Genomic DNA, 27,175 nt, shown 5'->3' with positions numbered 1-27,175 from the left:
ATTTGAATATTTTTGAAGATCATTATTAATAGCTTCCAAAATAATATTGAAGGACAGTTTTGACATCCTTGTATATTCAAAGAACTTTTCATCGTCTTCTTTAATTTCTCCAAAGGATCTTTGAAACTCTCCATTTTGGGTTCGTGTCAAGAAATAATCGTCAACCGAGGTACGTTTCTCTTTTTCTTCAAGTAGTAGTATTTTTAAATAAGTTGATGTCTCATATGAGTAAAACAAATTTGCAACCGAATTTGCTCTGTCCATTGTAAAAATAAACTTAAAACACTGAATTAATCACTTTAAACGCATCTAATGTAACCACTTATTCTTACGAATTGATTTTATACGAATTCGTAAGAATAAAATTTCGTATCAATTCGCGTCCAATGTAACCGCCGCCTTATTAAACTTAACTATCAAATAGAAAAAATGAAGTTGGCCGTGACTGCTTTAATTTTTATCAAATCATATCAATTGTATCGAAAAAATGCAATAAAGGATAATTATAGATTTTCTCATGACTAACCATGGTGTTCTAAATTTTCAAATCTCTTATCGAAAATATAAGATATGGGCCTTCATAATGGTCGGCCACCCTGATTGGTTCCCTAAAATTGCGTTAACACCATTCATGGGACGGAAAATGTCAAGAGCACTTAAAAAACGGATAACGGATAACGCATAAATATCAGTTTTCCAAATAATCAATTTTCTATAAGCAAATTGCGCGAGCTGTAGCTTTGAGGGAGTGCATTTTAGGACACATGTTTATAAAAGAAAAAAATCTTATTCTGACTCCAATAATACCATCTTAAAATATTTGCGCCAAATTTTGTAACACCCTGTATTATAGCCAACCCATATTTTCATAGTAATAATAAAATGCCAATTATATCCAATTAAGTTAATGCCTAAATATTCTAAATTATTAAAGAGAGATACTTTATAATTTTATACTAGACAATAATTTTTAATAAAACTCGAGTCATTTAGTTTTTTTTAAATACTCTTCATTATAGGTTTTTTCAAGCACTTAATATAGGTTTTAATTTTTTATACGCGTTTAGTATTGAATAATATCGGTGATAAAACCTAGCCTTGACTTACGCCCTTTTTTATAATAAACTTTTTGACAAGTTATTCAATCAAATATCTTTACCATCTAAACCCAGATGCTTAAGATTTGATATTAGAAGATTATGTTTTATATTGCTGAAGGCCTTGACATAAACGTTGAAATACATGAAAACAGCATTTCTTTGGTTCTGAAAATTTTGTACCAAGGTGTATACAGGGTGTTTCAGCGAAAACGAAACAGAGGTATTTTTGGTAGGAAAAAAAATTTTTTTTACAAAAATCTCGAACACGTCAATTTTATTTTCGAGGGGGACAACTTTTCCTTACCAAGGCACCCTCATACCAGTAACCCTCTTCGAGGGGGTGGGATCACCCCTAAAATCTTAAATAGAAAGACGGGTCGTGTCATACCTTATTTTAAAGGTCTTTTAATTTTGAATATAACTGCCAAATTTTAGGTGGCTAAAATTTTTTATCCGGATATGACAGCTTGTCAAAATTGTAGAAACAGCGAAAATGAAAAAGGTATTTTGAACTCTGTTTTGGATAATATTTTTAAAAGAATAAGGAAGTCCTAATTTCAAAGGGGTCACTTATTAATTAAGAGGCCACCCCAATACCTGGAACCTTTACGAGGGGTTGAAAGCACCCCTTAAATCTTAAATAGAAAAAGGGGTCGTGTCATTCCTTATTTTGAAGGCCTTTTTACTCTGAATTTAAATGGTGACTTCTGAGTGACAGATGGATATCTTGTGGATATAAAAATAGCAAGAAATACAATCTTTACTGTCAGTAAAAGTGGAGAGATAAGAAATACCTACCCTTTTCCTTTTGTGTCTTTTAAATAAAACAAGTCTATTTAAATTACGTCAATTTATTAAATGTTCAAATTGTGCCCCGCCTACTTCTATGCAGGAATACAGGTTTTGCTCAAAACGATGCCTGACGTTTTGTAGAACTTCAGGTGTTATCATCTGACACTCATTTATAATTCTCTGGCGTAAGTCTTCTAGGGTGTCTGGTTGGGTAGCGTAAACTTTTGTTTTTAAATGCCCCCATAACAGAAATCTAATGGGGTTAAATCGGGTGACCTAGCTGGCCATTCCATAAAAGGTCCTCTCCTTCCAATCCAACGATCAGGAAATATCTCATCAAGATATTGCCTCACACCAGCAGCATAATGTGAAGGCGCTCCGTCTTGTTGGAAAACGACTTGATCATCATCAGAATGTTTTCCGCCTTCCATTATTTCTACTATTCTTGGATATACGGCATTTTCCAAGATATCTCGGTACATTTCTCCATTCAAATTTCCGGGCAGAAAAAACGGACCAACAATGGAGCCGCCCAAGATTCCCGCCCAAACATTTAACTTCTCAGGGAACTGAGTATGAACTTCACGAAACTGGCCCGGATTTGCATTTGACTAGTAGCGGCAGTTATGACGATTTACGTTGTCATTAAGAAAAAAAGTACATTCATCTGAAAAGCAAATGTTGTTAATAAGACGCGGATTAACAGTTATCATATCACTAAGCGATTCACAAAATTGCACTCGTCTGTCAAAATCGTCCTCATTCAGTTCTTGCTCCAGATGAATTTTGTAAGCATGGAATTTATTATGCTTAAGTATCCTATGAACACTACTTTTGCTTACTTCTGTACTCGTCGCCAATTTTCTGACACTTATTCCTGTCTCGGCATGAAGTTGACCTAGGACAGTTATTTGCATTGCTTCATAGACAACAACAGCATTTTAAACCTCACGCTTTTTATTTAAGACACTGCCAGATTCCCTAAATTTAGCAACTATTTCTAGAACGTATTTTCTGTTGACTCGTTTTTCTGGATGAAGATCATTCAATTCTTGTACCGTTCTACTGGCACAATTGTTATGCCGAAGGAAAAACTCTATCATCTCAACCCTCTCTGCAGTAGAATAAACCATTGCTAACAGTGTTTCAACACGTAAAAGACTGGGTAATAATTTAAAACTATTTAAATAAATGCTGCTTTATGAAAAAAGTACCAATGATATTTAGCAAGCTAAATAAATTCTTCAGATACTTGTGTTTGCATTTTATTTGGTATTTTGTTTTTATTTATGATATGCTGATAAGGTGTAATAACAATAATATTAACAATACTAATAAATTTTTAATCATGTTTTAATGATCCAATAAAAAAAATTGTAAGAAAGGGTTTCAGGCATTAAGGTTTATTTAAAGCATTTTTTTCAGAATTTTATTTGGCTTTCATATCCAGAAGAAATCCATCAGTGACTCAGAAGTCACCGTTTAAATTTAAAGTGAAAACGCTTTCAACATAAGGTATAACACGATCCCTCTTTCTGTTTAAGATTTAAGGGGTGCTTTCAACCCTTCGTAAAGGATTCATGGTATTAGGTGGCCTCTTAATTAATAAGTGACCCCTTCGAAAATAGGATTTCCTTGTTCTTTTAAAAATATTATCCAAAAAAGAGTCCATAATACCTTTTTCATTTTCGCTGTTTCCGCAATTTTGACAAGCTGTTTTATCCAGAGAAATAATTTTAGCCACTTCAAATTTGGCAGTTATATTCAGAATTAAAAGACCTTTAAAATAAGGTATCATATGATCCCTCTTTTCATTTAGGATTTTAGGGGTGATTCCACCCCCTCGAATGGGGTTGCTGGTATGAGGGTGCCTTGGTAAGGAAAAGTTGTCCCCCTCAAAAATAAAATCAACGTGTCCGAGATTTTTGAAAATAATTTTTTTTTATACCGAAAATAGCTCTGTTTCGTTTTCGCTGGGACACCCTGTATGGGAAGAACAGAATAATTTACTATTAATTATACAGAGAAAATAACAGAGTTTCGCAAATAGATCCTCGTAGAACTTTAGTTTTAATTAAAATAATGTTAGAGTTTGGAATATAAGGATGTTGAATATTTTAATTATATAGGTTTATTTAAAAAACCAGAATAGTGACATTTAGCAAGCAACATAGGGTAACCAATAGTATCAAAAGCTTTGCCGAAATTGAGAAGTCACAAATCAAATTAATTTTTTGGTCCTGATTAACTCTTATTTCATTAACTGAGCTAGTAAGACAAGACGTAGCACTATATTGCTCTCGAAATCCAGATTGACAATCAGTAATTTTATTAGTTTTATTACAGAACTGCCTGTAAAAATGTTTTTCGAAAATTTTAGAAACCACAGGCAAAAAACTTATGAGTCTTAAATTGTTTTTCGCCGAATTAGATATATTGGGAGGTATATAATTATAAGGTTTAATAATTGCTTTTTTTCAAATTTTAAGAAAGCTGTTCTGAGCAACAAAATAGCGAACATAAAATTTAATCCTTTATTGATAATTTCTCTTTCCCTACAGTATCAGTGATAATAGAGTTTATTAAATTAATTAAATTAGATTATTTAAATATTACAAAATCTGATTTATCAAACAAACTATTAAAGAAAATTTTATTATTGTAAAACAAAGTCTGCTTTCTTCATGTAAGTGCTTTCATCAAAGTGCTATAATTTGCAAAACAGTTATTAAGTAATAAGTCAGAATCAGCCATATTATGAAATATCTTAGAGTCTGTGGTATGTAAAAGATGTTACTTTTTGGTAGTAAACTAAAAGATGTTACCGGTCTTTCTCGATGGTTTTTTAAAATAAAAGATTTTTCACCTATTTATATCATGCTTTGTAAAGTTTCTTAAAACTCAGAAAAACAGACTTTCTGTTTTAAATATTTTTTATGTTCCCGTTCCCTTAATTTAATTAATAATTTAGATTATCAGAGTTACAATGCAAAAATTGTTTTTTTTTATGCTTAACTAGCGCAAATCCTTAATTTAAGTACTTTATGCTTGAATAAAATATGTCAACTTTATTACTGATGCTATTAGATAAATAAATAGAATACCGCAATCTTTAAACTCAAGGCGATTAATAGTATTATAATTTTCAAATTTAATATACCATGACTTATTTATATAAATTTTAAGTTTTTAAAAAGTTTTAAAAAAAGGTCAATATCAGTAGAAGGTAGTCAATATACAAATAGGAACAAAGTAATTTTTAAATCAATTTGAAATTTAGACCGATAAATTAGGTACATCATTAGAGTGAATATTAAAATTAACTTAGTGGCATTAAATATTTAATTTAAATAATTAATTTTAATTTAATTATAATTATTTATTAGTTATTATATTTTGACTAAAAGAGTTAATAAAAATATCTATCCCGCTACCACTACTACCCTGTCTATCATTTCCGAAAAAATTATACCAATTTTGATACCACTGGCACAATTAATGGACGTAAGCCAAGTTTCAGATAGAGCCAATATGTTAAATTTGTTATCATGAGGATAATTAACTAGTTTGTCGAAACCTGTATTTAATTATCTTATACGATTATGTAATACTGGTTATCAGCTTCTTGAACCAATTTACCATGATATAACCTATTTGGTTAAATACAATGCGTTGATTTTTATCTTAAGATGACTTCGAAGTATAGAGGCCTCCATGTGGTAATTTATACTATAAATTTTTTATTACCAAATTGCTTTTCTTACTATACTGGAGTATTCTTTTAACTGTTTCTGTCACCTAGGCTATAATCTTTAATAAAAATTCAGTTTAATTTCATTGATATCTTTATGACAAGAAAAATAAAAAGCCTACAAAGCCAGCCTTTGTTTTCATGAAAATGTTAAAATATCTATCATACCTAATTATGTTATGCCTGACTCGTTGAAATTTTGGGCTGTCCATATTTAAACGATATACATTTTATTCATACTTTAATAATTTTTTTAGAGATTTGAAAAATGACTTTAACTTTTTTTTAGGCAACTGGAACTCCTTTTTACATTTTGCAAGCATTTAGTATAATTCCTAATTTTTCCCAGGCGTTTTAAGTCATTTTTATCGGATAATATATTTTTCGTATTTTTAACTTTTGTGAGTTTTAAAAAACTTCTTAGTGGTATTTTAAGCCACATTTTCCGAAATGTAGAATTTTATTTTTTATTTTTCTAGGTGGTTATAATACAAAAAAAGCTCACACTGTCTGGAAAAAAGCCTAAAATGGGTTTAAACCCGAGCCGTAAAATGGGTTTAAATCCCTAGAAAAAAAAATTAATTGAATGCATGAAATAATGTAAAACCTGGCTAAAATTTAAACATTACTTTTTAAATTTTAAGGGCCCGGAGATACCACTCAAAAGTATTTTAAATGCTTAAGAGGTATAAGAAACAAAGTAAAAGTACAAAAAAAATTATTTGAAAAAAAATTATTATAATGCCCTTAAATGATATAAAATAAAAAATAATTTAATGTGCCTAGAAAAGAGTAAAAACAAATTAAAAAATTTAGAAAGTTACATAATAATACCATAATTATTGACGTTAAAATTTCAGAAAGGCCTTTGACTGCTTGGACATAATCTAGATATAACAAGTAAGTAAAAAAAAACCTAAAGTATAAGTAAAAATTATTGTATGTCGTATAATTCTGAATAGCCTTAAAAAAACTCTTCTTATTAATATAGGCAAAGCTAAATTGGGTAAAAAGGGAATTTTAATGTTTATATAGAAGCAATGCTTATATATGTCTATATTTTTTTTAAGTCTTTCTGATTTCCTTGCCTGAAGACCGTACCAACCAAAATATATGTCAACAGGTACCATTTTTAACGGTTAATTAATACTTATATTTTTATCCTTGTCCTGAATATAGTAATCAGCTGAAAAGTTATATTAAAAATTAAGATTTTAATAATGTTTAATTATCTATTGCCCTCAATTACCCTAAAGAAATAAAAGAGACTTAAAAATAGATAAATATAATCTAAAAATGTGAAAAAGCTGGCTTAAACTGAATGAAAAAACTACCAAAAAGTGCCTAAAAGATATCAGAAATATCTTTTAAGGTCCAGAGATGACCTTAATTACCTGGATGTAAAAAACATCGTAATTTGGCAGAAATAATAATAGGGACCTTGAAAAGTGACCAGTTAAAACCATTTAAGCTTTTTTTCAAGGTAGTTTTAGCAACTGTCTGAAACTTCCGGTCATATGCAGACCACTTTTAGTATTTTAATACCCCTTCTATTCATATAGATAACAAAATTTCTGTCGAAGCTAACTAAGTAATGCCTAAATAATTTAAATTTATAAAATAAGATTTTTTAGGTTCTAAGTCAAATAAGAGATGTAAATAAATAAGATATCTGCTGATTGTCCTTATTTTCACATATGTAATAAAATACTGTCATATCCAATTAAGTTATGCTTTAATTATTAAAAAATGATATTTTTTTGGGCTATTAAATTAATAACTTTAACATTAATTATAATATTGGTAAATTATTGCATAACTATCTAGTCTAAGTTGTTTTTAAGCTTTTTCAGGCACTTAAAGTTGCTGTTTTCTATCTCTTACACATTATGTAAACTTCTTTTCAAGTAAAAGATTTTTTTTGTATTTTAAAGTTATTTCTTATGTCTCTAGAGTAACTAAAACGTTTTTTAAGGATATTTTGAGCAATTTTTTTTAAAACGACCGGTTTTTTTAGGAAGTGGAAGGAGATTTATACATTTTTCCAAACATTCAATTTGATTTTTTCCCACCAATTAAAGCCATTTTAAGGCATGTTCTTTAGAAGTCATTTTTATTAGGCAATAATTTATCTTATTTTGTACTTCCAAGTTGCTTCTTATTATACATGTTGAGCTTTTTAAATAATTTTTAGTGGTATTTTGAGATGCTCTTTCTGCAACAGACACTTATTTAAAAAAATTTGCAGGCAGTTGAAGATACCTATATGTTTTTCCAAGCATTTAATATAATTTTTAAATTTTTACAGGTATCTAAAGTCAATTTTTAAACTTTCCTAAGTCAATTTTATATTTATTCCAAGCAGTCAAATCCATATCTTTTGAAATATCAATTTAGAAAATATTATCTTATACGCTCTTATCTTATACCAAGCCCTTGACAAAAAAAATGCCAGACAAGATGATGATTGTAACTTGTATGGTAGACTTCTTGTAACAAAATTGAGGAAGTTTTCTGAGAGTGAAAGAGAAGAAATAATGTTGGACATAGACAACACGATAATAAAGAGGCGACGAAATAAGCAAAATATTCACACTCAATCATACACACACACTCGTCCAAGCACTTCGCAAAGTTGAGATGAATCTGAATGGACATATATATCCGATTCAGCACAGAGCCATTCTTCATCAGTAAACGTAAATAGTTCAACTTATAACCCTTATCAAGCACCAACTCAACGGCTTCAAATACTTTCTAATGAAATTTTACCTGTCCAATTTATACAACCATCATCAAATATACAGCCAGAATCTCGTGTCTATACTCAACTACCAGAAATGTCTCCAGAGTCTAATGAAACGTACAAAATAGATATATTTAGGAGAAATATTAAATTAAATCTTTAACAATACCTTTCGTTATATTTAATTTAATTTAAATACAATAATTTACTCGTTTATTTAATTTTAATACAATAATTTAATTAGCTCGTTTCTTCTTTTCAATATCCTACCTAATTTTATTTTTTATGGAAATTAGAAAAAACGAAAAAGCTATTTATTAAATAGGAAAACCTACTAATTTAGACTACCTTTTGGTTAGTTAAATCTATTATTGTTATTAACGTAAAAAAAATAAAATAATCATTAAATAAATAACACTACTTATCTTTTTTGTATCTCTTTCATGCTTCTCAGAATAATTAATCAAAAACAATTAATTGACACTTGTTTGACTATGATAAACTATTTTGAAAATTAAGAAAGATAATACAAATGATTCTATTAAATAGTTGGAGTGTGATCATAATATAATTTTCTAATAAAAATACATGAAAAAATATATTTTCAACTATCAATTAATAATTTTAAAAATACCTTATTCTACCTCGTTCTTTTTAGCAAAGGAATCAGTGTATTATTAAAACCAACCCAACAAATACCCATGGATTTTTCTTAATTTACCGTTATAATGTAATTTTTAATTTCTAAAAATCATCGTATTTTATGTAAGATTTATGGTCATTAGTTCTTTTTGATATGTAATGGTCTGCAAGTTTTACCCATGTAAAATTTACCATGAGTACAACAATTTTTTTATACTACATATTCTTATGATAATTTCCTTAGATTTTTCAGATTTAATCAAAAAAGCCAGGAATAGTAAAATAAGATTTGTGGTAAGATTTAGTTGACTTAAATTTATACGTGGACTATCAGACTCTAAAAAAATTATTCACAAATTCTCTTAGATATTTGTTTTGTATTAAGACATTTTCAGTTCTGAATAGTTCTTAATTAGTTTTTAAATTTTTATTATCATAAATAATGTTTGCATGATGGTATGAACTTTTTACAAAATCGGAAACTAATTATAAATTCATTGCAACATAATAGATTTTATTTAGCTTACAGGTAGTTGCACACATTTGAAAACTTTTGTAATTTTATTAAATTTGGTCATAAATTTTAAAAATTGTATAGACTTTAAAAAAAATAATGACTTTTTTTCTGGTTCTACCAAACACCTACAAAGTATGCAGGGTGGTCCAGTTTAAATGTCATTAATTTTAATACGTGATAAATAATTTAATAAGAAATAGACTTTCATTTTAAAATTTCTCTCAGAAACGTTTAATAATAACGATACAGGGTGTTAAAGTTAAGAATAATTATTTGTTTATTTATCATAAGTTGTAAATTACCAGCTCAATTTTAATGAAATTTTGCATGCAGGTTACTGTAGTGAATTCTCAATGATTGATGAAGCCAATTTTTAATAAAGAAAATTAGGCTTGAATCTTAAATTAAACCTGTCAAATGAAATAATGACTTAAAGTAACCTTTGGTCATCTTTTATATTTAACTTTTTTACAGATTCAAGCCCGATTTTCTTTTTTTTATAAATTTGTGCAACATTTTGGCAGGTATTTCTGAACAATTAAATTAAGATATTTTTAAAACATAATTTTAAAACTTTTTTTTCCAAAATAAATGGAGAATCTAACAGTTGACTTCTTTTAAAAAAATATTTTGTCACCTCGCAGATTTAAGACAAAAAAGTCCCTCCGTATGTTATTCCACTGGCAATTTTTTTACAAATTAGCATTATCAGTAACTCACAATTCACTACAATAACCTGCATGCGAAATTTAATTAAAATTGAGCTAGTAGTTTAAAACTTATGATAAATAAACAAATAATTATTCTTAACTTTAACACCCTGTATCTTTATGACTAAACATTTTTGAGAAAAACTTTATGATGAAAATTTATTTCTTTTAAAATTCTCTATCACGTATTAAAATTAATGCCGTTTAAACTAGCCCATCCTGTATAATTTTTTTTTAACACTATGCATATTTTTTACATATTTACAAAAATATGACATACCTTTAAAAAATATAAAAATGGCAATCCACACTATTCTGGCGGGCCCCATTTCAGTTCTTATAGTCACTTCAAAAGCTCAAAAAGTCAACTTAATTCAAAACCTAACTATACTGTCACATATATTCATATAAATCCTATCTGTCACCTAGTCACAAATATACCAATTTCCTTTTTCAGTAAATAAACCACAAAAAAGTCTGCTTTAATTAATTTCTTACTCGAAAAGCTGCCTTAAAAGAACGTCAATTCAAATATTGGCGCTAAATTACGCGTTTAAGTTGCGCTCGTAAATAGAGCGACAATATAGAGACGCACAGAAAAGATCCCGGATAAAGAACGTTGAGCGTACGGTCCGCCAACGACTGACGAAATTCACAGAGTTTCGCGCCAGGAGCAACAGTTTTTGCGCATGCGCGCGTTCTTCTTTTAAAAGATAGAGTTTCATATTTTGTCACTTCGTTAAGTGACCTACCTCCCCCACTGCGCTTTTGTTCCTCGATGATATTGTTGATCATAACTTCACCATCCCTCTTATATATCCCAGCTAAAGGGTGATTTATAGGTTTTTAATTGGATAATCTGGATGGATATTTAGGAAAGATTTAAAGGGTTTTTTTTGTTATCTAGTGATCGTTAGGAACGTCAAGTTTTTTAAAGTTTCTGTAGTGCAATCTCAATAATTTGGACTAATAAAAAATCACGTTGATCTGGATAAGGTAATAATTCGGATCACTGAAGCAAAAAGTTTTATTTATTAACAATATAAACATTTAATATAAAATATCTAAACAACGTTGAAATCTTTTATTAATAAGTGATAATTTGAGATCTTGTACAATATATTATGGAAAGTTTTACAAATACATGTAAACATTCGGCAGTATTTAGATCATAAAACAAAAGGATAGGAAGGGGTAGTGATGGGCGATTACTTGACCTCCCAGATCCCTCGATTTGAATCCCTGTGATTTGTGCATTTACGGGCATGTAAAATCGGAAGTTTATGCCGTCCCTATACAATTTGAAAACAGATTTGGGAAAGAATTGGGCTTGCGATCAATTTCAAAATAAAGGGAGGTTTTTCAAATAATTCACTGTTTCTTATCAAAAAGAGCGAGATTGTACAGTACCTTTGTCCAAGTTAAGGGAGTCTATCATGGGATCTTGGAACACAAAATGGATGTTATACAAAGATGGTTAAATTGGGGAAAAGTTGCGCATTTTCAAGCCTAACCATATGGCGTTTAGAAATTTTAGAAATTCCGAGAAGTTCCAGAGATATACTTAAAAGAAACGAAATTTACCGATTTCCTTTTTATTTTTTTTTTGACGTTAATTAAAAAGATCTGAAAAAACAAAAGATCGTACGATACTTCGTTTTGAAGTACTCATCATCAAAATTAATTACATTTATACGCATAAAAAAATTATACCCTGTTTTAAATGACATATTTCATTACGAATACAAGGATGTATAACACAATATGATGCTGTAATATTTAAATTGGTTTTTAGATTGATTTTGAGTTTTTATTAAATTTCGAATGATTTGGTGTAGTAGGCGGTGAAATGATGGAGCTGAAAAAATGTTAAAATAATTTTATTAACATCTTATTGACCACTTTTATTGTGTTTTTCAGCTTGTTCTTGCATCTTGTTAGTAAAGTTTTTTGTTCTGTTACAAAATAGAACATGCTTTTTTTTAGCTAAGGAAAAATTAGATATAATATAATGTTGTATCCTATGCTACAGCAATACCATTAAAGCTAATGGTGCGTATTGAAATAACTATCCAGAGAGAAAACAATCCAGTATAGACATTTTTGGACGAATGAAATTTTTTAACCAGATAAATACTCATTATTGACAACCACACCAAATGCCTAGATATTAGCATCGTTTTAGTGGATTGGATTTAAATTTTTAAAACCAAATTAATAAGCCCCTTCTTTTACTATAATTCCTGATTACTTGATCAATTTTAGCTTTTTCAAAATATGTGACAGACATGCGGGAAATAGTAAAGTACTCCAGATTACAATAATATGCTGATAACTCTCAATTATACATAACTATACCTGTAAGCTGCAAATATTTAAATATAGTTCAAGAAAAATTTAATTTAAATGCTTAGATCAAAAATCATACCCTTAAGATGAATGCCACTAAATCAAAAATTCTAATAATAATTAATCATACTTCTTTACAGGTCATTCTATTATCTAAAATTAATCCTAATAATTTGTTTGATATTACAGTCGTAATTTGAAAATTTTGTATTTCAATAATGTTTCTCTTAAGGCAGATTCTTACAGAAATAAATCCATTTTTATGTGCCCAAGATGAAATGTTTGATGCTTTTTTGCAACTTTCGTTGACTGAAGATAAGTGATATATTACTATGTCTTCAGCGAATAATCTGCAATTTATATATGGAGGAATAGCTGATCTTATACTGTTTATAGCTGTTATAAATAAGGTTGGGCTGAGTACAGTTCCTTGAGGAATACTATGTTCTAGTATAAACGTTAAAGAGAAGGTATTTCCCATTCTTACGCAGAAGGTTCTGTTTATCAACAAATTTTTTATGAAGTTTGGTAGATGACTTCTTATTTCCTAAGAAAAAAGAGTTTTAATAATATTGCATTTTCATGTGGTATTAAATACACGAGTTATATCCCATTATATGGTCAATTGTAGATTTCTCTTGCGAAAGCCAAATTGATTTAGATCAATAAGATTGTTATTTTCTAAGTACTACATCAACCTAAAAATTAGTATTCTTTCTAAAATTTTGCTTAAATAAATTGTAAGCGTTATAATAGGTCAGTAGCTTTCTATATTAGTATGTGGTTTCGCGGATTTTACAATTGGAATTAGAGTTGAATGTCTCCATGGATTAGGGAAGAAATTTGTGGGCCAGATGTAATTGCAGTACTTCAATAGTTTATGTAGTGCTTCATTTGGAAGATTTGCAATTATTGAGACCAAAACCTCGTCTTGCCCAGGTGAGCGATTTTCGCTACACTTTATTGGAAATTTTAGTTCTTTAATGGTTATGGGCAGATTATATGAGAATTCAGTATTACTATTGAAGTTTATTTCTGTTTTTTTAATGCTTGATTTTATCGTTAAAAATTTTTTGTTATAGTTATGAGATGCTAATATATTCTGAAAATATTCTCGAAAGCAATTTGCTATTTCGTGAGATTCTTCTAGCTATTTATTATTATGTATTATCCCATTTATAGTATTTCAGGGTTTGCCTTTTAGGCTATTAATTTTTGACCAAAGTTCTTTGCTTGTCATTGATGATTTTATGGAGAATACATATTGCTTCCAGGAAGATCTCTTTGCGCTTTTCGTGACCCTTTTTGCATTTGCTGTTGCTCTTTTATAAGAGATAAGGCTTTCCATAAATGGAGAGTGTTTAAATTTGTTAACAGCTTTTTTCTTTTTAAAATTGCATCTTTGCAATCTTTCGACCACCAAGGTACAGGGGTTTTATTATAGTTTATTAAATTTGTTGGAATATATTGGTCTGCCGAATGTTTGATAGCTGTAATGAATTTTTCCAGAAAGTTTTGGCTTTTGGGATTTGCGTAACATTTAAATGATTTTTTATAGTTTTTCCAGTCAGCTTTAGATAATTTTTAGGCTTTTTTATTTACATTTGGAGGATTCCAATGTAAAGATGTTATTATAATCTTCATCTATTTCCTTGAACTATATAGAGTTAGGTCTATGGTAGAAAGGGTTCCGGAGGAGGAGCTAATAAAAGTAGGAGCTCTGTCATTTAGTAAAGTAATGTTATTATTATTAATTATGTTTTCTATTGTACTACCTCTCTGATTTGTATCTGAATAGCCTCCTATAATAAAAGAATTTGGAAGTTCTTGAATAAGATTATTTAATGAATTTATATCAGTTCCATAAGATATATATATTCTGGAATATATACTCAAAAATTGAATGTTTGGGCAGGTATTTTGGGCGACAATGTTATAGGGCCATTGTTTATTAATAGCACTTTAAACGCCCAAAAGTACCTTGAGTTGCTGCAAAACCAAGTTCTTCCTGCCATTCAAATCCTATCTGATGTAGACCTGGGATCGGTTTACTTTCAGCAAGATGGCTGTCCTGCTCATAACGCGGCTAGGGTAAAAGAATTTTTAGCAAATACTTTTCCTAACCGCCTTATTAGTAGGACTGGTAATATTAAATGACCTCCTAGATCTCCAGATTTGTCTCCAAATGACTTTTATCTGTGGGGTTACCTTAAGCAGACCATTTACAAGCATGAATTTAGTAGGCCAACAAATTTAGAGGAGTTGCGAAATGAAATTGTCGAAGGTGCCAATTCCATTTTAATTTTTGACCAAAGTTCTTTGCTTGTCATTGATGATTTTATGGAGAATACATATTGCTTCCAGGAAGATCTTTTTGCGCTTTTCGTGACCCTTTTTGCATTTGCTGTTGCTCTTTTATAAGAGATAAGGCTTTCCATAAATGGAGAGTGTTTAAATTTGTTATTTCCCTGAACTCTGTAGAGTTAGATCTATAGCAGAAAGGGTTCCGGAGGAGGAGCTCATAAAAGTAGGAGCTCTGTCCTTTATGAGTAATTGTCTATTTGATTTTTATTTTTGTTAGGAAAGTACTGCATCGAAAGCTCACTGTTGAGAAAAGTGGACTGTATTTATTGTTTTTTGACAATTAATTGTTGTGAGACCTTACCTGGTTTTCTCTCGATTACAGTTTTTCACTCGCGTTAGCTGGCCAGCTTTTTGTCAGTACGAAATGAGGTTTATCCCATAAACACGGGATTGTAGCAAGTGGTACTAGATACGTGAACGATGCGGTTTAGCGATTTACTTCTTCTGATAATGGGTTTCAACGAACTGGCTCAGTATGTTCGACGCGCACCTTTTCATAAGGCCTCAAAACATTCTTTTGGATGCATTTGAATAGAAATACTTTGACTAACTGTTTCTACACAGTGAGCCAAGCGAAATTGAGTTAAAGTTTAATGAAAATTTGAAATAGAATGAAGAATGAACTACTTGATTAAAATTATTGTAAAAGTTAAGAAAATTGAACAGTAATGGTATTATTATTAATTTTATTTTCTATTGTACTACCTCTCTGATTGATCCCCATAATATGTTATATGAGTTAAAATCGCCTCCTATAATAAAAGGATTTGGAAGTTCTTGAATAAGATTATTTAATGAATTTATATTATTTTTATAAGATATATATATTCCGGAATACATATAGAGCATATCTTCATATTATGCAGTACAAGTGTAATTGCTACTGCCTAAAAAACTGTGGTCAATATTATTTCCCTATATTGTATTTTATTGTTAATTAGGATAGCCAAATTACCTGATGCTCTGTTGGCGTTTATCCGGTCTTCATTTACTATGTTGTAATTTATTATCTTGAATTTGTTTTGAGGTTTTAGATTTGTTTCTTGTAGTAGTATTATATGTGGTTTATGTCTAGAGAGTAATTTTAAATTTTTAAAGTTATTCTGAAGTCCAAATATATTCCATTGAATTATAAGAGGGTTCAATATGTTATGATTTAGGTATTTTGCTTTTCTTTAGCTGAGTTATTTTTATCCCTAAATAGTGATGAAGATTAACTTGAGAATTTTGAGCCTCTGGGGGATCTGGATCGAGGTTTCTTTCCAGAAATTCTAGATTCAGTTTCTCTAGATGTGGATCCGCTTCTGGGATTGTGGTTTTCCACAATTTTTATTTCTTGATGTTTGGGAGGTTGATATTTAATGATGGAGGGACGGGAGGTGGAAGAGGTGGAGGGAGGAAGGAAGGATTTTGGTGATTTGGGAAGATGTATTTCTTTTAGGTTGTTATTGGTTTTTAATTTTTTGTTGGTATTTATTTTTGGTTACATTTGCAAATATTGCAGAATTCTCTGGGTTTTTTAAATTTTATAAATGTACTTATTGTACTTTATGTACTATTTATACTTTACACTATATAAATATTTAGACCACAAATTAAATCGTTTTGTTTTTGTATTTGAATAAATATGATTTTGGTTTCTTTTGGCAGTTAAGGCTATTTATTAGTTGTTCTTAATTTTTAAATTCCTTTTTTTACCGCCGACAGTAATTTTTATTACCTTTTTTTTTCTTAATTTAGTTCAGTTTGCTCGGTTTATTTCAGGTGGCGTATCGGCTGTTACAGCAGGATACATGGTTACTTACTTACGCTTTTAAAACTGCAAAAACATTTTGCGATGTGAGTTGTATCCAGGGTTACATTTTTGCTTTATATTACATTTCTGGTTTATTTAACCTTTTTTCCGGTTCTTCGGTATAAGACTAACCGCTGGTATCACTAACGGGACAATTTTGGTAGGCTCAAGCTTTCAGAGTACCCTGATTTCATTTTTGAGAAGTTTGTATTTTTCAATTTTCTCTTTAATTTTTGTCTCATTATTGTGACTGTTAGGGATTGAAATATCGACGAGCATAGCTTCTTTTGTTACTTTATCAACAATTGCTATATCTGGTTCATTGTGTTCGATTGTATGATCTGTAATTAGTCCTTTGTCCCAATAAATTTTGACTTTCTCATTTTCATTTAATGGTGGTGGGTTTAACTTGTAGTATGAGATATGGGTGTCAGTATAATATACTTTGTTATGCCCCTACAAGCATTTTGGTTATTGCACTTTTACCATTTGTCAGTCTCTAGCTCTTGCATCAGTATGTATTTTTAATGATTTCTGGTGTTGATTAGATTGTTTTATATCCATCATAAACCCTTTCATTTCAGGAAAGACACTTCCAATCACCATTCAGTCTTTAAGTATTATTTTGAACTCTACCATGCAGCTCTTTGGACAGCAGTTGTCAGTTTTTGAGTTAGCGAAAGGTAAGTGGTTTTTATCATTATTGTATTGTAGAATGTATTATTGTTTTTTGTAAAAATACTTTATCAAAAATTGTATTTCTTTGGCACATTGCTGAACGACGTCAAAGATTCCTCTGCCTCTATGTTCACGTGGCAGTTTTACTCATTTCTTAGAAGCCTTGTGGAGGTGCGTTATATCTGACGCCATTTTTGTCCATTATATCTGACGTTTTTTTCTTGATCCGTCTCAAGAAGTGATACTAGCTTATTTCAAAACTTCTTTGTAACTGATTCTTGTGTTATAGTAGCCCTATTTTAGTATTCAATACAGTTGGTTTGCAGGTATTCCACATATTTTTATGGGTCGTCAGTCATAGCCGATATGGTAGTAAATTTATCAAATATAATTTCACGGACCTTCTGTGAGTTCACTTTTTTCACAGTAAATGTTTGGCATTTTCAAACTTCCAATGTCATACCCATATCTCCAGTAATCTTGGAAATGAGCCGCATGATTAACTATAGGTGTTGTTGTGTGGCATCTACTTTCATATTATCCATGTAAAATAGGTGATTAACTATTAGTGATTTTGCAGTTTAAAACTAAAATCCACATCCACTAGAAATCAGTGTGGCTGACAAGGGATTCAGCGTGAGACAAAACCACAATGCACTAAAGCTATCTCGTAACACTTAACAAAGTGCCTCTTTTAAGTGAGATGTTGTCAACTACAGTCAGAACTCCTTCAGATTATATTTATAGCTTTGTGCACCATTTTTTCATGGATTCCGTGAAGAATTTTATGACTTTAGAATCGATACCATTTATCTAGAGCAGCGTTACTCTAAGTGTGCTCCGCGGAGCCCCGGTGCTCCGCGAAACCTCCGGTAGGGCTCCGCCAGCAGTCATAATAAATGAATACATGTATTAAAGTGGACCCTAGAATAAAGTTAGCTAAGATAAAAATAAACATTCAAAACGAAACGCCTACTTATAGGTGTTACTGATACATATACGAAAATTTAATATATGTATTATTAAGTAAATGCCCAACCTATTACATCGAAACGTTACAGCGTTACTCGTACGCCACCATTCGCCCCCGGACTATAAGCAATCGAATGACCTCGGTTCGTCGCGCTGTTTCTCGTGCTCATGCGTCGACGCGTACTTCGGAGAAAATCGTCTGGCTCTCCGAAGTTTCTGAGAAATTCGAGATGATTCGATGGCTGCTGGTATAATATAAAGGAGGATTGTTTGACGCGGAGAACTTATTAATCAAGCAACATACCGCAAAATTTACTCACACCGCGCTCAGTAATTTATGTTCGCTTGTCTTGTTGTTGTTCGTAGTGGTTGTAAAATCTTGTATTTCGTACGTCAAGGGATACTATTTGTCATAAAATTTACCAAATCAAATTAGTGTTAAAGAAGAATGGATGGCAAAAAATGTGGTTCGCTTGGATGATGCGTCAAACTCAAATCAAGGTGATATGACGGCGTCAAGTTCTAGTTTTATGGTTTCAAATTCAAGTAGTAAAACATCTATTGAAACACTGAAGGTGAAAAAACGAAAGTATGACGAATCATACATTAATCTCGGATTTGTTGATCCCAATAGCTCACCTCTTTGTATGTTGTGCAGCAAACTCCTTCCTAATAGTTCGATGGTACCTGCTAAGATGCGCCGACATTTAGAAACTGTACATCCCTACTTCAAAAACAAAAGTAAAGAATTTTTTCTACGTAAAAAAGAACAATTATTAAGAAGCCAAAAAACTTTGACATATGTGACTCAGACTGTGAATAAAAAGGCCACGGAGGCATCGTATTTGGTTAGTTACCGCATTGCCCAAGCAGGAGAAGCGCACACTATCGCTGAAAAGCTAATAAAACCATGTGTGGTAGATATAACAAAATGTATGCTCGACAAAAAATCTGTAAAGCATCTTTCTATAGTGCCGCTTTCAAAACATAAAACAAGAACTGGTTTCACGGCTTCAAAATAACAAATTCGTCTTGAAAATGGATGAGTCGACTAATGTTGCTGGCCTTCTTGCTAGTAATTATGCTATATCCATATAAACATTCACTCGAAGAAGACTTGCTTATGTGCTCATCGCTGCCTACTAACACAACCGGAGAAGAAATTTGTAACACGATTAACATATTTTTTAAAGAAAACCAACTCTATTGGAATGATTGCATTGATATTTGTACCGATGGAGCCATGGACAGGTAGAACAGCAGGAGCAATATCACAAATAAAAATGAAAGCGCCAAATTGTAGTTCCAGTCACAGCATCCTGCATAGACTATCACTCGCAGTTAAGAAAATGCCACCAAATCTGAAATTGGTTCCTGATGATTACTGACTCATAAAATAATGAATTTTGTCAAGTTACATCCACTACAATCCCGATTGTTCTCAATATTATGTGAAGATTATGGTAGCGATCATAAGACACTGTTGCTCCATACTGGAGTGAGATGGTTGTCTTGAGGTAAAACTTTGACAAGGCTTTTTGAACTAAGAACAGAATACGAGGCTTTTCTTACAGATGTTCCTTTTAATTTAAAAGACCGTTTGTCCGATAAAAGCTGGTTATTTATACTAGCATTTTAAGCAGACATGTTTGAAAAACCTATTTAACCTGTCACTACAAGAAAAACAGACAACAGTTTTTAATGCTAACAACAAAATAACTGCCTTTAAAAGAAAATTAGATTTTTGGATTACTTGTTTTGGTAAGAGAGAAATCGAAAGCTTTTCATTGCTAAGTCAGCTAGTCACCATAGTCTTAGTGATACAGAAATATTTCAAAATGAAATATTTGTTGATTTGGTGCAATATCTCAATGATCTGCAAGGGACTTTTGAATCTTACTTTCCTGAAGAACAGAATACAAAACTGAAAATAAACTCCTAGATTCAAAACCGTTTTTTATTTAAATTGCAGAAGCCTGAAAATATGTCAAATCAGATCTATGAATCATTTCCAGAAATGACATCGGATACAATTATGGAATCATTGTTTAAAACCATTTCACTAAATGATTTTTGGTGCGGGGTTCGTGATGAATATCCACAACTTGCCACAGAAGCTTTGAATATTCTTCTGTCGTTCCCAAGAACGTATTTGTGTGAAACGGGATTTTCAGCCTAAACAGCTACAAGAACAAAATACCGCAATAGAATGGATGCCGAACCAGACATGAGAATTCAACTTTCTTCTATCAAGCCTGACATTACCCAGTTGATGAGGAATAAAAAACAATTACATGCCTCGTATTAACTTAGTGTTATCATTTGCCTACTAACTCACTACTTACTGTATCTATCTTTTTTTGTATGATTATTAATAAACAATTCACATATAACTGCTTTTGCTTTTAGTTTAGAGTTTAGGGTTTCGTTAAAAATTTAGTTTTTTAAAAGGGTTCCGTCACGAAAAAAGTCTTGGAAAAAGTTGTAACACTGATCTAAAGGGTTTTTAAAAGCCAGCTATGAGGCCTATATTCCGACATTTGCTTTTACCTGCTCTAGTAAGACTAAGTCAATTATTGCCTGTTCCTTTCACCTTGTAGCTTTTCGCCTGCATCCTTGTTGTTCAAAAGTAAGTATTTGGTTTTCTTCCAGGTAAGTATATATTTTGTTGCAAAGCATTGATGAAAAAGTTTATACATTTTTTATTGTAGATGCTGGGTAAGCAAGTGATTAGGCGATATTGGACTGGATTTAATGTATCTTCAGATTTCGGTATTAGGTGGCTTAATCCCCGAGTTATAAATAAATGTAAAAGATACGGGTCAGTAAGGAACATGAACGTAACATAACGTAAAAACTGAAGTGAGATATTGATGAGTGCTAATAAAGACTTTTGTCGAGTAATTTTGCACACCATCTTGTCGCGCGCCTTCGAATTAGCTAAATTTTTGCAGCTCAATTTAATATCTTCTGGTGTGAATATAATTGGATCCAATTTATCATGTGAATATCTATCCTGTTCAGTCTTGATCCATTTAGCACCATCATTATGTTGAAAACGGTTTGACCATATTGTTGACCAAATTTTTTTCATTGAGGAACGATTTTAATTTTTGAAGGTTGGACTTTCTAGATTTCTGTAAAAGTATTTTTCGCTTTCAGTGAATTAGGAGTTGTGCTGCTTTAGTTGATGGCTTTTACAGTATCTTTCTAATTTGTAAGAGTTAACCATTTGTTTTTGTTTAAGCATGTCTAGGGAGTTATTATGATAGGCTTATTCTTTTGTAGCAGAATTAATTTGATTTTATGTATCTTTTAAAAGGGTTTTGAAAAACTTCTGTTTATTCCACTATCCGTTTTTTTCGTTGCAGTGGGGAATGCCACCGTAATTTCTGTATGGGCTGCACAGGTCTGGACAAGGTAACTACAAAGGTCCTTTATCAGCAGAAATACAACATTAGATTTTTCTGCAGTGTTTGCGATTCACCAACATTAAAATATATTCATGATAAAGTTTCGCAGCAGCAAAACTCTCAGATATCTCTAGAAAATGTGAATGCTCTGGGAACCTGTCTAAAGAAGAATAACGACCTTCTTCCAGTGTTTTCAGAGATGTACGACATTTTAAATTCTCACGACTACAAATGGAAGAATCTCTATGACAAAATTGACTTTCATCGCCTCCATACGGTCTCTGGAAATGGACAAGAATCTCTTTTCCATTCAATCAGAGATATCAAAGAGGAAATTTTCAACCTGTCATCAATTCTTATGGACAACCATGGTGAGACGGTAAAGGTACAGGTCTATGATTCTTCCAATGTGAAGAGTTAAAAAGTATAGTAGAGAATCTGAGGTAAGATGTTAAACAAATGGCTCGTACCATAGAACAATTAGCTAAAGAAAAATCTAATGTTTAAAGTTACCAACCTGCCTATCGTCAACTAAAAGGACGATAGCCTGCCAGACTGATCATACTGAAAAACCAGACCCAGAGGTTCCCACGTCACCGAAGGACAACACAATAAACAAAGATGAATGGCATTACGTAGTTGTATCAAATATCCCACCTCTGTATACCGGAAATCAGCTTGCACACTTCATCAAAGAAAAACTGGGAACGACGGACTTTATCCGATGTTTCCCAATGCTAAAAACCAAAGATATTGCACATTCCGACTTTTAAATTAGTGTGCAGAACTTAAATCACTTAAAGCGGCTGAAGGATATTAGTATGTGGCCACTGGGCACTCTCATAAATTTATGTTTGGAAACCTCCAAAGCGCCAGTCCAAATAAATAGTACCACCTCGCCCAAATCTAAGCCTTCCCAGTCTAAGTCTAAGCCTCACTCTCCAGACAGCCATAACCTGCCACATTGCTCAGTTCCATCAACATCTGCTACAATATCCAGAGAGGTTCAATCTTTAAAAATTAGTTCTGATAGGGAGGCCATTGCTGCCTCTACATCCTTTGCAACACAATTATTCCAGGTTGATTTTGTCATCGATAATAATTCAGTGGCGAATAAAGCAGCAAATATGGACCCGTTGACTCCACCAATAGTGCGACTATCAAGAGACTCAGATGCGACTGATGGTCGCTATTTATTGGCCAGACTGAGAGACCCTTCCATCTTAAAACCTCTTAGGCTATTCCTTGCCTATCTGCATGATCAACCCTCCAGTGTGTGTTTTGAAGGACATACCAACACCAGCATCCGATTGGCACTTGCATCAGAGGGACTTCCTGGTGACGTGGACTCTTTGCGGAGGCTCTACTTTCGGTACCATGATGCCTATGGTATTGGTCCGACTGAAGTTGAAGCAGATCTGTCAGCCTTCAGGTCCTTCTTCTCATCAGAAAAGCTGCTACGCCTAATTCAAAAAATCAGAGAGAGTCATAGCAATTATTATTCAGGTGGATCTCCCGCCAGGAATAAAAATTTTTAAATGACTTGACACGAACAGAGGATCAAGCACCCTCTGAAATACTGGACAATGGCAAGCTTAGTATTTTCTCTCTAATTATTCAGTCCTTAAGACATAAAACAAATGATTTATTTCTTTTACTAGAAAAGCTTCATTTTCTAGAAATCGTTGCCATAACTAAACATTGGTTGCATGTTGGTGAGCCTGTGAAAATTATTATTGTGGTCTACAATAATAATTTTGATCTTTACGTTGTTTGTATTTACAGAACACCTGATGCTGACGAAAATGTTTTTTTTCCAAAAATTACTAAGCTTGCTTGAGTCTCTGCCGTTAAAAAGCAAACTCATTTTATGTGGCGACCTCAACATTAATTTTTCCAGCGTGTGAGCTGCTCAAGAATCTCTCCAGTCCATTTTCGACTCTTTTGGCTTAATCATGCACATTAAATCACCTACCAGAATAACTAAAACCAGCTCTAGTACAATAGATTATGTCGTATCTTTCTTTGAACCAGATTTTGTCGATTGTACTGTCTTAAGCTCAGGTTTATCAGACCATGTAGTAGTATTAACAAAGTTTTCCATAACTAAATCTAAAAGTAAAAATGTTCTACGCAAATTAAGCCGTATTTTTTCGGATAAAATGTTTTTACATTTTAGGCACCTTTGTCAATCAACTGACTGGAATAATCTCTCTAACGACGTTGATTCAAAAAGGTGTTTTTCCTAACTGCCTTAAGTTGGCGATAATAATTCCACTACATAAAGGAGGAAACAAAGATCAGTCTTCCAACTATCGCTCTATCGCTCTTCTTCCCACACTTTCAAAAATTATTGAAAGATTGGTTAAAAAAAGACTTCTATCATTTCTGCTAAAATATAAAATATTTACTTCCCATTAATTTGGATTTTTAAATAACAAATGCACAAATGATGCTATGTTTCCTCTTTTTAATAATGTATATTCTAGCTTAAACAACCAACACCCTACAGCAACAATTTTCTGTCATTTTTCTAAAGCCTTTGATTGTGTTAATCATGACATTTTATTAAAAAAGTTGCAATATTACGGGTTCAGAGCAGCGCCTTTTGAATGGTTTAAGTCGTATCTTAATAACAGAAGTCAAGCTGTGAGAATTGATTCGACTATGTCTTCTTGCAAGCCAGTACAAAGTGGAGTGCCTCAAGGTTCCGTACTTGGCCCTATTTTGTTTCTTATCTTCATCAATGACATTGCTAATCTAAATATTAACGGTAAAGTCTGTCTATTTGCTGATGATACTAGTTTTACCTGGAGTAATCCGGATATTTCTACACTTCATAGAACCGTATCAAGTGATTTAACTACTATCAAATCATGGTGCGACTCTAATCTCCTTTGTCTCAACGTTTCCAAAACTAAAATGTTGTCCTATAAAAATACCTCGCAATCTTTTGTACTTGGTAACGCAACAATTGACGAAGTTGATTCTGTAAAGTTTTTAGGGCTAACTGTTTACAACTCGTTAAAATGGGACACACATATTGACTCTTTATCAAGAAAATTAAGTTCCGCTTGTTTTGCGTTAAGATCAATTTCTAAGGAGCTTAGCCTGTCTACTTCTAGAACAGTTTATTTTGCCCTTTTTAAATCGCACCTTCGATACGCCCTTTCATTCTGGGGTACATGTAGTGCAACTCAATTTTACCGTATTTTTAGACTACAAAAGAGAGCTTTACGTTATACACTGAGACTTAAATACAGAAGTCATTGCCAGCATTTCTTAAAAAAAAATCAAATATTAACTCTTCCATCTTTATTCATATTTGAGTCCGTTTGTCTAATACGCAAACACGGTTTAGCATCTGATAGGCCTTCCCATAGTTATCCACTTAGAAACAAGGAACATGATCTATACCTGCCTACCCCACATTCAGAGTTGGTCAAAAGTTCCATATTATATAATGCAAAAAAAATGCACAATCATCTGCCATTGGAAATTAAATCCATCACATCTTTTTTTGCATTTCGTAAAGCATTAAAAGCATTCTTACTGGAGAGAGCTTTTTATACAGTTAACGATTTTTTTTTGTAATCATTGATTTGAAATTTCGCACTAGCTGATTATGTATTTTTAGTATCTGTACATGTTTAGGTATACTGCTTTGTTTTGTTTAGTTCAGTTTATACTGCTTGCTGCATTTTTTTTTATCATAGAGAGATTTTTTAATGATTTTTTTTGACATTGTATACATTAAATTGTATATTTTATAATAATATTGATAGCATCGATTGATTGATTGATTGATATCCGTTAGCTATTTGTTGAATTCTTCCGATATATTATTAGGTATTTTTATTAATATTGTTATTTCTATTTTTAATAATAATAAGATTTTATACCAAACGGAAATCGCACTTCCCCTGGAGAAGTAGGGATCATTCACTTATCCCAGATATCAAAAGAATAAAGTTCTGATGAAGTCCTTTCTATATGAGCCTTTAAGGGCACTTCTTGTAATTTTAAGGCATTTCAAGTATGATTATTTCAAATTTTACGTATTTAAAGGATCTTCTCAGACATAAATTTTCATTAAATATACTGCAAACGTCAAGTTCATAAATCCATTTTACCATACAGGATAAAAGGATTATTTCGCAACGACAACTATATTTTAATATAACGTTACCCTTTGACCCCAAAGGGCAGTTAAAAGCCAATATTTTAAACCACCAGACATGAGTTTATTAAAAAAATAAACGAGTGCAGTCGGTTTATTAATGTGAAACGTCCACATGCTAATAATTAAAATTTTATCTCTATTAAGCTAACTCCCCCCCTTGAAAACAGTTCACGCCGCATCGCATTAGTTACAGACAGACACGAGAATTGAAAATTAGTGCGGGAGTTTTAATTAAATCGTACGACGAACCCTCCCATCCCGGGAATCATATAAACTGTAGCGAATTCTGGTAATTCATTGTTTATTTTATAATAAAATTATTCGTGGAGGGAGAGGGGGAAGGCCAATGTCAAAAAATCAATCCGCTATCATCCCCCATCCCGGTTTGCAAACCGCTCGGGATCCCCAAGATTAAAATTAAGAAAAGTTTAAGATCTTCGGCAAATATTTGAACTTGCCTAATTCATCCCCCCCCGAAAACCCCTTTTCTTCATTAAGCCGGCTTTAAATTATTAAAGGACGTCGATTGCTTTAAGTGCTAACTTAAGTGCTGTCCCTTTATTATGTTCTCTTTTCGTCCCGGAATTTTAGCGATGTCTATAAAAGACGGTCGAAAAGGCCTTTGTCATTACAAGTTTTATGTTTTAATTTGTTTAAAAAATGCGATGGATTATGTCGTTTTTCTTAAATCATTTTTTGACATGAAAACTTATTTATCCCAAAAAATTGGAAAATTTGAAATTTTCTTTATTTTTTACCCAATATTTAAATCAAATTAAAATCATCAGTATTGCAATTTTTTACTGATCCCACTAAACAAGGTGTTCCATAAGTAATGGTAAATATTATAACAGTAGATTCTTAAAAAAAAGTAAAGTAAATTAAGTAGTTCACATACTAAAATCAATTTAAATAGTTCATGAATGTCTTTTTGTTAAGTGCATTAAAAGTTTTAAATTAAATATCTTGAAAAAAAAGGTTTATTTCAAGATTTTCTATATAAAAAGAAAACCATACTCTAACTTTTCTTAAAAACAAATAATAAATGTTAAATTTATGGCCAAAACTAAAAAAATTGCTGTATCTTGGTTGTCTTCAACTTTCAGACTAAGAAAACTTAAGTTAAATTCATTTTTTTCCATAGGAATCTGTTAAAATATTTT

At 31.6% G+C, this 27,175-nt stretch overlaps 1 protein-coding gene across 1 annotated transcript in view; it reads right to left on the bottom strand.

Annotated features, from left to right (window-relative positions):
* The window catches only part of LOC126733456 (opioid-binding protein/cell adhesion molecule-like), a 562,254-nt gene extending 551,367 nt beyond the window's left edge, over nt 1-10,887 (bottom strand). Inside the window, exon 1 of the mRNA XM_050436774.1 lies at nt 10,539-10,887. Within this exon, the coding sequence (XP_050292731.1) occupies nt 10,539-10,587 (49 nt within the window). The 5' untranslated portion in view covers nt 10,588-10,887. The remainder of the gene's footprint in view (nt 1-10,538) is intronic.
* Nucleotides 10,888-27,175: the final 16,288 nt, after the last annotated feature.

This window comes from Anthonomus grandis, chromosome 1 (assembly GCF_022605725.1).
Source record: "Anthonomus grandis grandis chromosome 1, icAntGran1.3, whole genome shotgun sequence".
NCBI lineage: Eukaryota > Metazoa > Arthropoda > Insecta > Coleoptera > Curculionidae > Anthonomus > Anthonomus grandis.
This window is presented reverse-complemented; position numbering and strand designations above follow the sequence as displayed.